Here is an 11,381-nt window from a genome sequence, read left to right as displayed (position 1 = left end):
GGCGGGCGTGTGCTCACACCTAGGTAGCCACGGTGGCACACACACTCGCCCGCCTGGCCCTGGCCAGCCCCTGTGCAGAGCCGGCGCCTGGCCGTTGGCAGTTCGCTACCCCCCTTGGATCCCCCTCTTCTCCAGGCTATATGTGGCATTTCCAAGCTCTGACAATCTGCTCCAAATGTTTTCCATATTTGTTCAGCCTCCTTGATTCAAATACCAGGAGCGCCTCAGCCAGCACAAAGCGAAGCTTTGGGGGGCAAGAAAACCTCACACCCCCCTGGGCGCGCGCACGCACGTGGAGACCTAAAGTTCATCGGCATGGGAAAGAAGGAGGAGAAGAAAGCCCAGCACAGCACGTCCCTGAACAGCCAGAGCCAGGCAGGAAAGGCACCCGAAGGGGAGAAAGGCAGCGGCTCCAGCGAGATGAAGGAGTCGACGATGAAGAAAAAGCAGAAGAAAACCAAGGGGGATCCCAAAACTGGCCCGGAGGAGGAATCCCACACTTGTTGTGGCTGCCGCTTCCCGCTGCTGCTCGCTCTGCTGCAGCTGGTGTTAGGCACCTCTGTAACAGTGCTGGGCTTCCTTATGGCAGGCATCAGTTCCTCTCTGCTAGTCAGAGACACTCCATATTGGGCTGGGATAATTGTAAGCATAAAGTCTGTTTCTCCATAAAGTGCCTTTGCCAACATTAATGCAAGCTGCATGACGCTCCACTTTAGACTAACCAACTGCATGCACAAAACTATTTGAGTTATGCTAACTATAAATATTCCTGGGATTAAATGTCTGAGTATACTTTCCCAAGGAAACTGCTCCTGCAGAATAACACAATCTTTCATCTTCTTCCCTGAAACACCCAACAGACCTTAAATAAAATACAGGGTTGCTGTTCACTAGATGTATGCATTAGCTTGGGCTTTGCAGTGAACTCTTGCCTGGTGATGCTGAAAAAAAAATGTTGCTTACTTATGCTGCCTCCCTTCTTTCCCCACCAAGCCATAACAGTCAGGGTTCAGGAGGGAGCCTCTAACTGTGTAGCTTGTGACTTCCAGGCGGGTGCATTGGTGGTAGTGAGAGGGGAGGAATGGCTGTCTTTGGAGCTTCCTCTCTCTGCTCTGGTGAGGAACCACTGTGATTTAACCCAAACTTCTCCTCCACCCGAAGGGAGCGACAGCATGTGTCCAAGGGGAGGGAACGCTGGTGAGTGGGTGATGGCAAGGAAAGGGAGCCCCTCCTGGGGCTGGCTGGTGGCTCCCACCAAGCCACACGCAGCTGTGAGTGACCCCCAGGCTGTCGGGGACAGAGCAAAGGGGGGGTGCTGTCAGGGGTGAATCCGAGGCGCTGGCAGTGGGGAAGCCCAGAGCTGTCACCAGGGCCTGCTGCCCCTGCAGAGATGTGGGGAGGAGAGGTGGGGGTCTCAGTGCAGCACGTGGTGTGGCCCCACTTGGCCGTGTGCTCAGGGGCTTGTGGTTTGCCTGTGGAGAGACCAGGTCAGTAATTGTGAGCCTGGGATGTACCACGGATGCAATTTAATGTGCAGGGTTTTTTCCTGAGGCAGCAGGCTCTGGGAAAATACGTACTGTTGTGTTAGCACTATTTTGGGTGGTGTTAGGCTGAAGGCTCCCAGCAAATTAATTTCTGTCTAGGTACTTAAAGCTTTCTCGATGCACTAAACACCTATGGGAGCATCTCCTGTAAATGTAATTTCTTGCTGGTTGAAAGATTATCTGAACACCTCCGTTGTTTGGGGTTTACTGTAATAATCCTGCTGGACAGCCCTCTGAAGAGCAGAGAGAGCAGGACCTGAGCTCCCAAAGGAAGAGCTCCTCTTACTCACCTCACCCTTCTTGTTTCTCTTTAGACTGCAGAGGCAGCTCAGGGTTTAGCAATGTTTCACAGGGCGAGAGCCTGCCCTTGCTCAGGAGGAGAACTTCCTTCTGGGGTTTTCACTGTTACAAGCCAGTGGAGAGCACATGATAAAAAAGTAGCATGTGACATTTTCAATCCTCCTGTTTATTTGGGGATTCTGGAGATCAGGTCATTATTTCTTCTCCAGGCAGCACTTGTAGTATCTCAGGTTTGAAATAGCTTTATCACTAGAAAAAGCTGATGCACAAGAAGTGGAGAATGAGTGACCTGAACTGAACTAGCATATGGCCAGGGATGTGAGAAAAGCCATGGAAACAGCCCCTGGCCCACGTGAATGTCATCAGCATCCACACAGCAACCATCTGAGGCATCTGCAAAACCTGACCTCCCTGGGGAGGGCCTGAACCCCCACCAAATTCACTGCTTTGTGAAGACTGAGCTCTAACCCCTCTCATTTTTAGCAGCAGCCACCAGCAGTGGTGACATTTAGAAGCTCACACGAGGCAGAGCTCAGTCAGTTGCTTTCAGAGTTCTTCCCTGAACAGCAAGCAAAACTCACCATGTGTGTTCCTGAGCTAACCCCCAGCTCAAAGCAAAGCTCAGCCCTCAGCTGTGGTGGTCATGATTTGTACTCACCAGCCAGGGTTAGCCCTGGGAGGACACATCTCCTGGCACAGGGCTGGCTGTAGGGGCCAGGGCTTCGTTTTGCTTCCTGTTATGGGGTTATAGTCCTGGGGGCTGGTGCAATGCTGAGCCACTGGCTTGTTCAAGTGCAGTTTGATTCCTCCCTGACTCAAAATGGCTTTTGGTGCCCCCCCCTGCTTAGCCTCAGAGTGATGGCAGGGACCACATGCTGGAGGTTCTGGGTGTGTGGGTCACAGGGTGCTTCTGGTGAGCTGTGGCATTGGGCATGCTGAGGACTGGCCTCTGGGACACTGGGGGGAAGCTGGTCCATGAAGGAGGACCCTTGGCTAGGACGTCCTACGTGTGGCTGGACATCCCATGGTCTGGCTCTTGGGGTGCTGTGGAGGCTGCATGGAGGTCATACAGGTAGGGAATGGATGATTTGAGAACAAACCTCATGGCAGAGAGTGAATTCCCAAAATGAATTTATTCTCACAGAAATGAGCAATAGAACAGAAAGATGTGGTGTAAAATATCAGAGCATATTTGTTTTAGTAGCATCCCACTCAAGTGCTCTTTTTAAAGGACTTGATTAGTATTCAGAATCAAGAACTTAAAAAATCTATTATCAAGACCTTTTTAGCAACATTAGAGATAATGGGCAAAGCTCATTCCTCATGTTACTCCTTTGGAATTACACCAGGGCTGGATTTTACCCCACAGCTGTTAATGCAGGATGACAGAAAAATGAAGGAAAATTGCTAATGTGTTAAATAGACCTTGATTGATTGAAAGATTTTTTTTTTCTTCTTTATTAGTGGCAAAACGGTGACACTGTTCATTGCTAAAAATCAAGTACTTTAGTGCATTATGATGAATGAAAAAGGAACTTATTTAGAGAAGCAGCTGGGAATAAAATGCTACCAAGGAAAACCACGCAAGGCAGTCTGAATTAAACTGGTTAGAAACCTGACTGCCTAGGGTTCTGAGGAAGGCCAGGGATGGGTTCCATCATCCTGTGGAATAAATGTGGTAAACAGTCTGCTGGCAGGGAGCGAAGGAGGCCCCGACACCTAAGGGGTCCTCCCAAAGGGTGTCTGGCACCATCCCTACAGCTCCTACAAGGGGAAACGATACAGCTTGCATTGCATCAGAAGTGTCCCACCATCAAACCTGGTTAAAACCTACAAGTTCACAATGCATTTCATCTGAAATCCGTGGGGCATTAGTCAGAAACCAAAGGAAAGCTTTATGGACAGAAACCACAGAGCCTCTGTGTTTTACCACTTCTGCTTCAGCTTCAACCACCTATTCCTTGTGAGAGGCCTCTGCCCCATCGCTGGGAAAGGCAAAGAAACCCAATTAAAACCAGCCAGGCTGGCATCTGTTTCACCCACTTACAGCCATTGCCAGTGACGTTGTCCAGATCTGAAGCAGCTGCCCAGCTCCTCTGTGGGACCTGTCCTGAGCACCTGAAGCTGCAGGCTGGGCCACCCCAGCAGTGTTTTCCTTCTTGCTCTTTATAGGAGCTTGGACAAACTCTTCACAAATCCACCCAGGAGTGCAGGGCTTCATAATTTTTTTTCCATGTCTTGCTACTGACTAGCTGTGTAGCTTTGGGCGAGTCACTTAACCTTGCTAAGACTGTGATTTCCTCTGTAAGGTGGGGCTAATAATGGCTAGCTGTTACCCCTAGCTTTGAGATCTCTGGATGACAAGTGTTGCAGAAGCAGTAGATGTTAATGGCATCCTTGTCATTCTTTTTCATTAGCTTGTGGCCTTTTGACATCCAGAAAAAGAAACGATGTATTTCTCCTTGAAAAATTTTCTCTTAGATTATTTCCACTGTGATCAAAAGCAGAGCATCAGAGTTTTCATGGGCAAGCTCCTTTTCAGCCCCATTTTTGCAGACTCGGGCAGTTAAGAAAGTTACAGAAATGCTCATCAGAGATCATTATCCAGGGTGTTTATTATTTCTGTCAGAAAGTTATTTAAAATCTCTATATATGTATGGTTGTACATAACATCAAGATGTAAAAAAAAATATCCAAAAAAAAATCTGTTTCTCGAGTAGCTGAAGGTAGCCATGGAACATTGATTTTTGGCCATACTGAAGCACTGGCTTCTCTGACCTGGTGGAGTAAGGCTGATGGGGGGCTTCACCATGCAAAGGGGAGGCAGATTTTCATTGAAGAAAAAATAAAAATTAATTATTCATCATTTATTTGAGGTTATAAAAGTTTATGCATTTCTTTCTTTAAGTTTTAATAACTTTTTTTAAAAAAAAAGAAAAGCAGCCTGTGAATGGTGCAGGACAACCTGGGCTAGCAGAGAAGTCTGTCTGTCTTTCATCCTTCAAAGATCTTTCAGTGCTTAGTCCAACAGGCACAGCAAACAGCCAGGACAGTGTCCTGATGCTTCATACCCCTATCAGATGCTGATAATTGAGATGTTTGTTTGATTGATGTACGTCTGCCTGAACATCTGGCTTGGATGCTGGGTCCTGCCACTGTCTCAGCACGTCCTCCTGGGCTGGTAAACCTGATTGCCAGAATCAAACCCGTCCTCTGCCTCTTCAGGTTGTCAGGGGTGGTGTCATTTTGGGGCTGGGAGGGCAGGAAGGCAGTGTGACAAGCTCCCTTGTACCCAGCACCCTCTTTGGCTTGTACAGCCCTTGGCAAAGTCTCTCCAGCATCTCCAGTTCCCAGGGATAGCAGCGAGGCCCCTAAAATTAAGCTGAACTTTTGAAATGGTAGAAGGTGGCAACAAGGAGTGGCCAAGGGTTGGGATTTTCATCCTGAAAATGGGTGTAACAGTGGTGATGTGTAGAACTGTTAAGGAGAAGCTTTGAGAATGTTGTTGGGAGACAGATGCTGGAAGGATGAAGCATTGTATACAGGCATCTGAGGAAAAAAGGATGGTACCATGCCATAAAGTGATATAAATGAGAAATTTGGGGTGAGTATGTCCTGATGATTAGCTGGGGTTGGTTAGACCCATGCTCCTCTGGAGCAGAAGGGAATAATTGTACCTGTACTTGTGGCTGTTCCTATGATGTAGATGGTTTCCCTGGCTCAGTGTAACAAAGCAATTCAAAGGCCATGTTGTCTCTGACAGTTCCCCCTCTGTAGATGTTTCCACCTAAGAGCATTTCTGCAGAGGGTCTCTCACATAATAATACAAGGCAAACCTGTCTGGGTGAAACCCCTGTCAGCCTCCTTCCCTTACTCTTTCCAGATCCTCTCTCCTGCTGGATGTAACATTTTTCCACGAGGCTGGACATTGGCTGCATGGTGATGGCCCTGCCAAACATCAAACAACTGCTCTATGCCTGAGGCAACCTTTTTATCTTCCTAGAGAGGGTCAATAATTGGGAAGCATCCCCAGCTAGAGTGAGAGGCAAGTGATCCCCTTCCATATTGATATGGGGGAGGATTGACTATTTAAAACCCCCTGAAATGTGTTCTCTTTTAAAGTCTGAAATGAGAGAGACACCTTCTTGTTAGCCTTGGCCCCTTGCTGGTTTTTTTTTGTTGTTGCTTTTGACACCTCTTCCTGCAGCAATTGTGGAGGTGGCTTTCAGTCAGGTTTTACCTCCTATACAGCCTTGCTGGGTTTTTAACTTTTACTTGTTATTAGGGAAACCGATTTCAATTTTTAATAAAAGGTGACACTTAAAAACTGGTGCCATCAAAGCAGCTAATGGAAATTATAGTCATGCAGGCATCCATTTTTTATACAAGCTAGCTTCAATTAGCCTTGGGCAAACATCAAAAGGTTTGAAGGAGGACTGCCTTCAAGAAGACCCTCTAAGTTTAGGTATTTAATTGAACCATTTCTAAAGTATGTGAAGCTCTGGATGGTATGCCATGAGGTACACTGCATGAAATATGCTCTGGTGACCTCTCCTGTGCTTGTTGGTAGCCATATATGTATGTAGCACCTGAGCTGTATTCTTCAGAGCCCTCTGCCATTAAATCTTGTAATTTTCTAAGACTAACTATGCACTGATGCCTGATCAACTGAAATCCATACTTTTAGTTTGATCAGGTATAGAGTGGAAGACTTTGATGGGGAAAAAAAAGTGTTGAAATGTTCTAAAAGAGTGGTTTGAGAAGAGAGCTGCACACCAGAGGTCTGTGGGATACCTGATCAAATCCTGGACACCTCTGTGGTTTAGCTGTCTAGATACAGCCTCAACGGGAAGGAGGGAGGAGAGCAGAGCTCCTGGCTGGGTTGAGTTTGTGCAAACAGCCTAGGTAGGATTCTGAGAGGGAGACTGTTCAGACAGGTTTCCCCAGCCTACATAGCCTCGTGACTGTGAAGATGGTGGCTTTCCCTGGCCTCACAGTCATGAACACATCTCAAGCCTCTAGCTGTGCTCACAGAGCACTCTTAGCCATGCTACACTGCTCACCTTGCAAGGCCCTGCAGGCTCTGGGACCTTTTAATGCTTTTGTTGTTGTTCCCTCAGGTGTTTGATTCCCAGCACCATATTTCTGATGTAACAGCAGTAAGGGACTGCTGGTGCAGCTCCTGGCTTTTGGATTGATGGTAACGTGGGCAGAGCTTTGCCAAGGTGGGGCAGGGATGGTCAGTTATCATGGGGTTTTATGGCTGTTGAGAGAATGCTTTACTGAATGATGATGGCCTTTGCCTGCAACCACAATATACATACTTTTTATTATTATTCTTACAACTGTTATTTCTAGAAGTAATTTATATGCAACTAGACTGTCCTTAAATCTAACGAGAAAACTATTAAGATGAAAAATCACTAAGGTGCAATACCCCTGTGTGGCAGACTGGCTTCTTTTACGTGTGGTAGTAAGACCCAGGCTGAGCAGAGGCTGATGGAAGCTGCAGTGTAAGCTGCCTGTAGTAGTCACTACTATTGCTGCTCCCTCAAACCTCATAAAGCAAATGAACTTCAGTGTCACTGTCTGCAGCAGCCTGTCGGATGTCTGGCAGCAGAGATGATTTGGGTTCATAATGGCAAAGCCAACAGGAACACATTCTTTCTTGCATCAGTATCTGTGTCTAGCAGGAGTGTTAAATTTGGTGGCTAAAATCACTTCTCCAAAGATGTGGATGGGAGCTAAGTCTAGCTGTAGCTGATAAGGTGGGTGAGCCATCAAGGCACATGTTGCCTCTGGGAGTAAGCCCAAGACTTCAGAGCTATCTACAAAAGATAATTTCTTTACCCTTGTCCCAAAAAAGCAGAAAGATCCATAGTGTCTTGAAGGGAGCAGCTATAGAATGACTTGTCCATAATGGAAAATTCTTCCTAATTGTGTTAATAGCAGTTCCCCCCTGAAGTCTGAGAGTTTACATTCTCCTTAAAAAGGAAGAGTCCACCGGTGGCTCAGCAACGCTGTGTGGCATTGCACTGCCTGTATTTGAGAGGTATTGTCCTCCAACATGTTTGCTTTTGACCCCTAAAGGTTGTTGCACAAGCTTCTTGCTAACAAACCCCTATATAAAGGGCATATGAGCTATACTATGTCTTTGTGAGTGTCTGCAGCATTTCTCTTGTGATTTGGCGTAGACTGGAGATGCTCATTTGGACCAGGTTTTTGCTTCTTTCCTTCATTTCCTGGTGGATGTTTCCATCTCTTGTGCTTTACCAGCCTCATGTATCAGGGCTTCCAAGATCTCTGGGTAGGAAGTGCCTTGCTGGAGAAAGCCACCTATTCTGTAGCTAAAATTGTAGCAGTAACTAAAGAAAAACCATTTTCACAAATATACGAGGGAGAGAGACAGACAGATGAAAGCAGCCTTGCCCTGAGCCTCGTGGTCCTCACTGGGTGGACAAATCTGTGGGCTTTGTCCCAACACCCTTCTGCATTGCCACCTGTGTTTGTTCCCATTGGAGGAGAGGAGCCTTTCTGTCTCACTCATGACACTTCCCAGAAGTGCAGTAAATTCAGTGGGAAGGACGGGGTTGGCTAGGGCAGGAGGATGCTGGCATCATGCTGGGCAGGGCGTCAGCCTGTCGTGCTTCAGTGGCAGCTGGAGCTCTTCAGCATGGGCAGATTAGCTAAGGTAAAACTGGTGGTGAGGGATTTGGGGTACACAAAGCTTGAGACTGATCTTCACTGCTTGAGTTCTGTTTTTAAGATGATCAAGAGGAGACCTTATCACTCACTACAACTACCTGTAAGGATGTTGTAGAGAGGTGAGTACTGGTCTCTTCTCACAAGTAACAAGTGATAGGACAAGAGGAAATGGCCTCAGGTTGCTCCAGGAGAGGTTTTGGTTCGATATTAGGAAAAATGTCTTCACTGCAACAGTTATCAAGCACTGGAACAGGCTGCCCAGGGAGTGGTGGAATTACTATCACTGGAAGAGTTTAACAGTTGTGTAGATATGGTGTTTAGGGACGTGGTTTAGCAGTGGATGTGGTAGAGTTAGGTTAATGCTTGGACTTGATGATCTGAAAGGTCTTTTCCAACCTAACCAACTCTATGATTCTAAGATACACAGAGGCACGTTTCTTGCAAGTGCTGAATGCATGTTGGGGTACAGTTGCAGTCTCACTGTTGAACCACCTATTTTGCAGCAGTGTCTGAGGCTCCAAGCTGTGAGACACACCCAGCCATGCTAGCCAGTGTGTGTGTACAGGGGAAGTCACTTTGTCAGAGTCCTGAAGAGCCAAGGACCACACACTGCCTCTCATGGGTGCGGGGGTCCTCCCAGGCAAATCAGCTGGGACCTACTCCTACATGCAGCTGGGACTAGGTCCTGTTCCTGATGGAATCTGTAGGATCTTTATTCAGTTCTCACAACAACAGGCTCTGGCTCTCTTTGGGGTGGGGCAACCCAGAAAATTTCTACTCCTGTTTTGATTGTGGTTGAAAGAAAACTCATTCTTAACTCACCTTTCAACCCCGAGATGGTCCTGCCCAATGGAAGGAACATCTATTGCTCCTCGCCAAAAAGCAACAGTCCTGAAATTTTCCTACAGCATAAACTTTGAAGTTTTTGCTTCAGTAAACAAAAACTTTCTTCAAAAAACAGTAAACAGCTGTTTTTGCTGATTGTGAACTAGGGATTTCACAGGGTATACCTTAACCAAAATTAAATCGGTACTCTCCCTAAATCCATCTGTAGCACGTTCAGGTCTTTTTCTAGACAGCACTTTTCTAAATTTAAATTCTTTCCTTGCATAACCTTTCACGTCACTATCTATTCAGCAAAGGGTGTGTTGGTCCTTCTGGAAAATTTGGCAATAGAACCTTGAAACAAACTTCAGCTGAAATTTTCTCAGCATAGAAATGCATATTTCCAGATTTCCAGATCAGAGTTATAAGGGCTGATCTAATGAACTGTTATTCTGCAGCTTTTCTAGAATCTCTTTTATTTGTGTAAGAAATGCATATTGATTGGTGGCAGGGAAGTGCTAAAGCAAGTTCAATTGCATTTTATGTTGTGTGCTTAGTCAATAAGGCACAGGAAACGTTTGCTTCACACTGGGATATTGCAGTGGCCCTTGGAGCACTAGGACACAGGATTACCTAAGACTAATTAGCAATCAGCATCAATGGAATCCATAACGTGCCTGCTGGAATGAAGCTGGTCATCACAGTATTTACCAGAGGATTTTTATAGTTATTCTATTGCATTTCACAGGTATAATTCGAAACAGATCTACTAATAATGTATATAATAGAAGCATAAAGTTGTTTTTCTGTATAAATGTTCCACACTTTGGTTTGCTCCAGTGAGTGAATTTACCTTTCAAGAACTAAAATGTAAAACATACAGCTCATAGTTCTCAGCAACATTATTTTTTTTACCACCACTCACAAAAAATACACATCTCTGGTTAAAAAAGAGAAGTTAGCATATTGTTATAAAATAAATTCTTAAGCCTTATGAAATTATCTGGCCAAGATTTACCAGAATCCCAACCCAGTGTAATCTTTTATAAATACCTCTCTACAAATGTGCCTCTTCAAATATCCCTGAGTGTATTATTTAAAGCCCAGAAGAACTTTAGAAAGTGCATGCAGGAATGGGAATCCTTTTAAATGATAGTCTTTTGTAGGGGAAGCTTTCTGAAGAGGGAGGTCTGATCATGCCACACTGAAAGCTGGCAGGGCTTTTGCAGGAGTTGTGTGAGGCACTTGGTAATAGAGAGGAAATTCCACCACTGCTATCTGACTGTGCCCTCAGAAATAAATGTAGCTGTGTTTGCTTTCTGTGGGAAAATGGGAATGGGAGCGTGGGCACAGTCCCATGATGTCCCACGGGAGTAACCTGGAGGCAAATCTGACCCCCAGCTCATGCAAGTGCAAATGCCCACTAGTGTAGCTGAGGCAAAGCAAATTCAATTTATTGCTAGCAACAAGACCCTTCAGCATCAGATCCTGAAGATACTTAGGTCTAGCTCTGACGTGAGCAGCCCCTCTAGTTTCACATGAATTTGGGGATGTAGCGTTGAGTATATTTAAAATATTTCTTTTAAGTTCTCCCTGGAAGTGCTTTCCTTCAGCCACAACTGCCACTGGGGGAGTTTATCATTGGATAGTACTAGAGATATGATCTCCTTAAGATTTAAGTTTTACGAGCATGTTAATTGAATTAAAAGATTAATACACAGTGCGAGGGACCAAGGACATAGGCGATTAATCCTAAGAAATAAAACATGCTTGAGTCACATAGAAGCACTATAGGGCAAAAAAACCCCCAGCACTGAAGGACCCTTGACAAGAAAGGTTGTTTTTTCCCCTGACAACCCTGTCAGCTATGGCTGTCAACAATAAAAAGAAGAAAACAAATAAATTGGAGGTTGTGTGTAAGTCATAGGACCAGAATATAAATACACATGACATGGAAAGGAGTAAATAATACTGAGGCTTTCCTTAGAAATGTTCTCAGGCAATACT

At 45.7% G+C, this 11,381-nt stretch overlaps 1 protein-coding gene across 1 annotated transcript in view; it reads left to right on the top strand.

The window, feature by feature from the left end:
- The first annotated feature begins 175 nt into the window (after window positions 1-175).
- Window positions 176-11,381, top strand: part of SSPN (sarcospan) — a 19,109-nt gene continuing 7,903 nt past the window's right edge. The window contains 2 exon segments of the mRNA XM_008939561.1: window positions 176-310; window positions 313-642. Of these exon segments, the coding sequence (XP_008937809.1) occupies window positions 176-310; window positions 313-642 (465 nt within the window).

Source organism: Merops nubicus, unplaced genomic scaffold, assembly GCF_000691845.1.
Source record: "Merops nubicus isolate BGI_N331 unplaced genomic scaffold, ASM69184v1 scaffold7284, whole genome shotgun sequence".
Lineage (NCBI taxonomy): Eukaryota > Metazoa > Chordata > Aves > Coraciiformes > Meropidae > Merops > Merops nubicus.
Note: the sequence above shows the minus strand (reverse complement) of the source record. Positions and strands in the feature narration are given on the sequence as shown.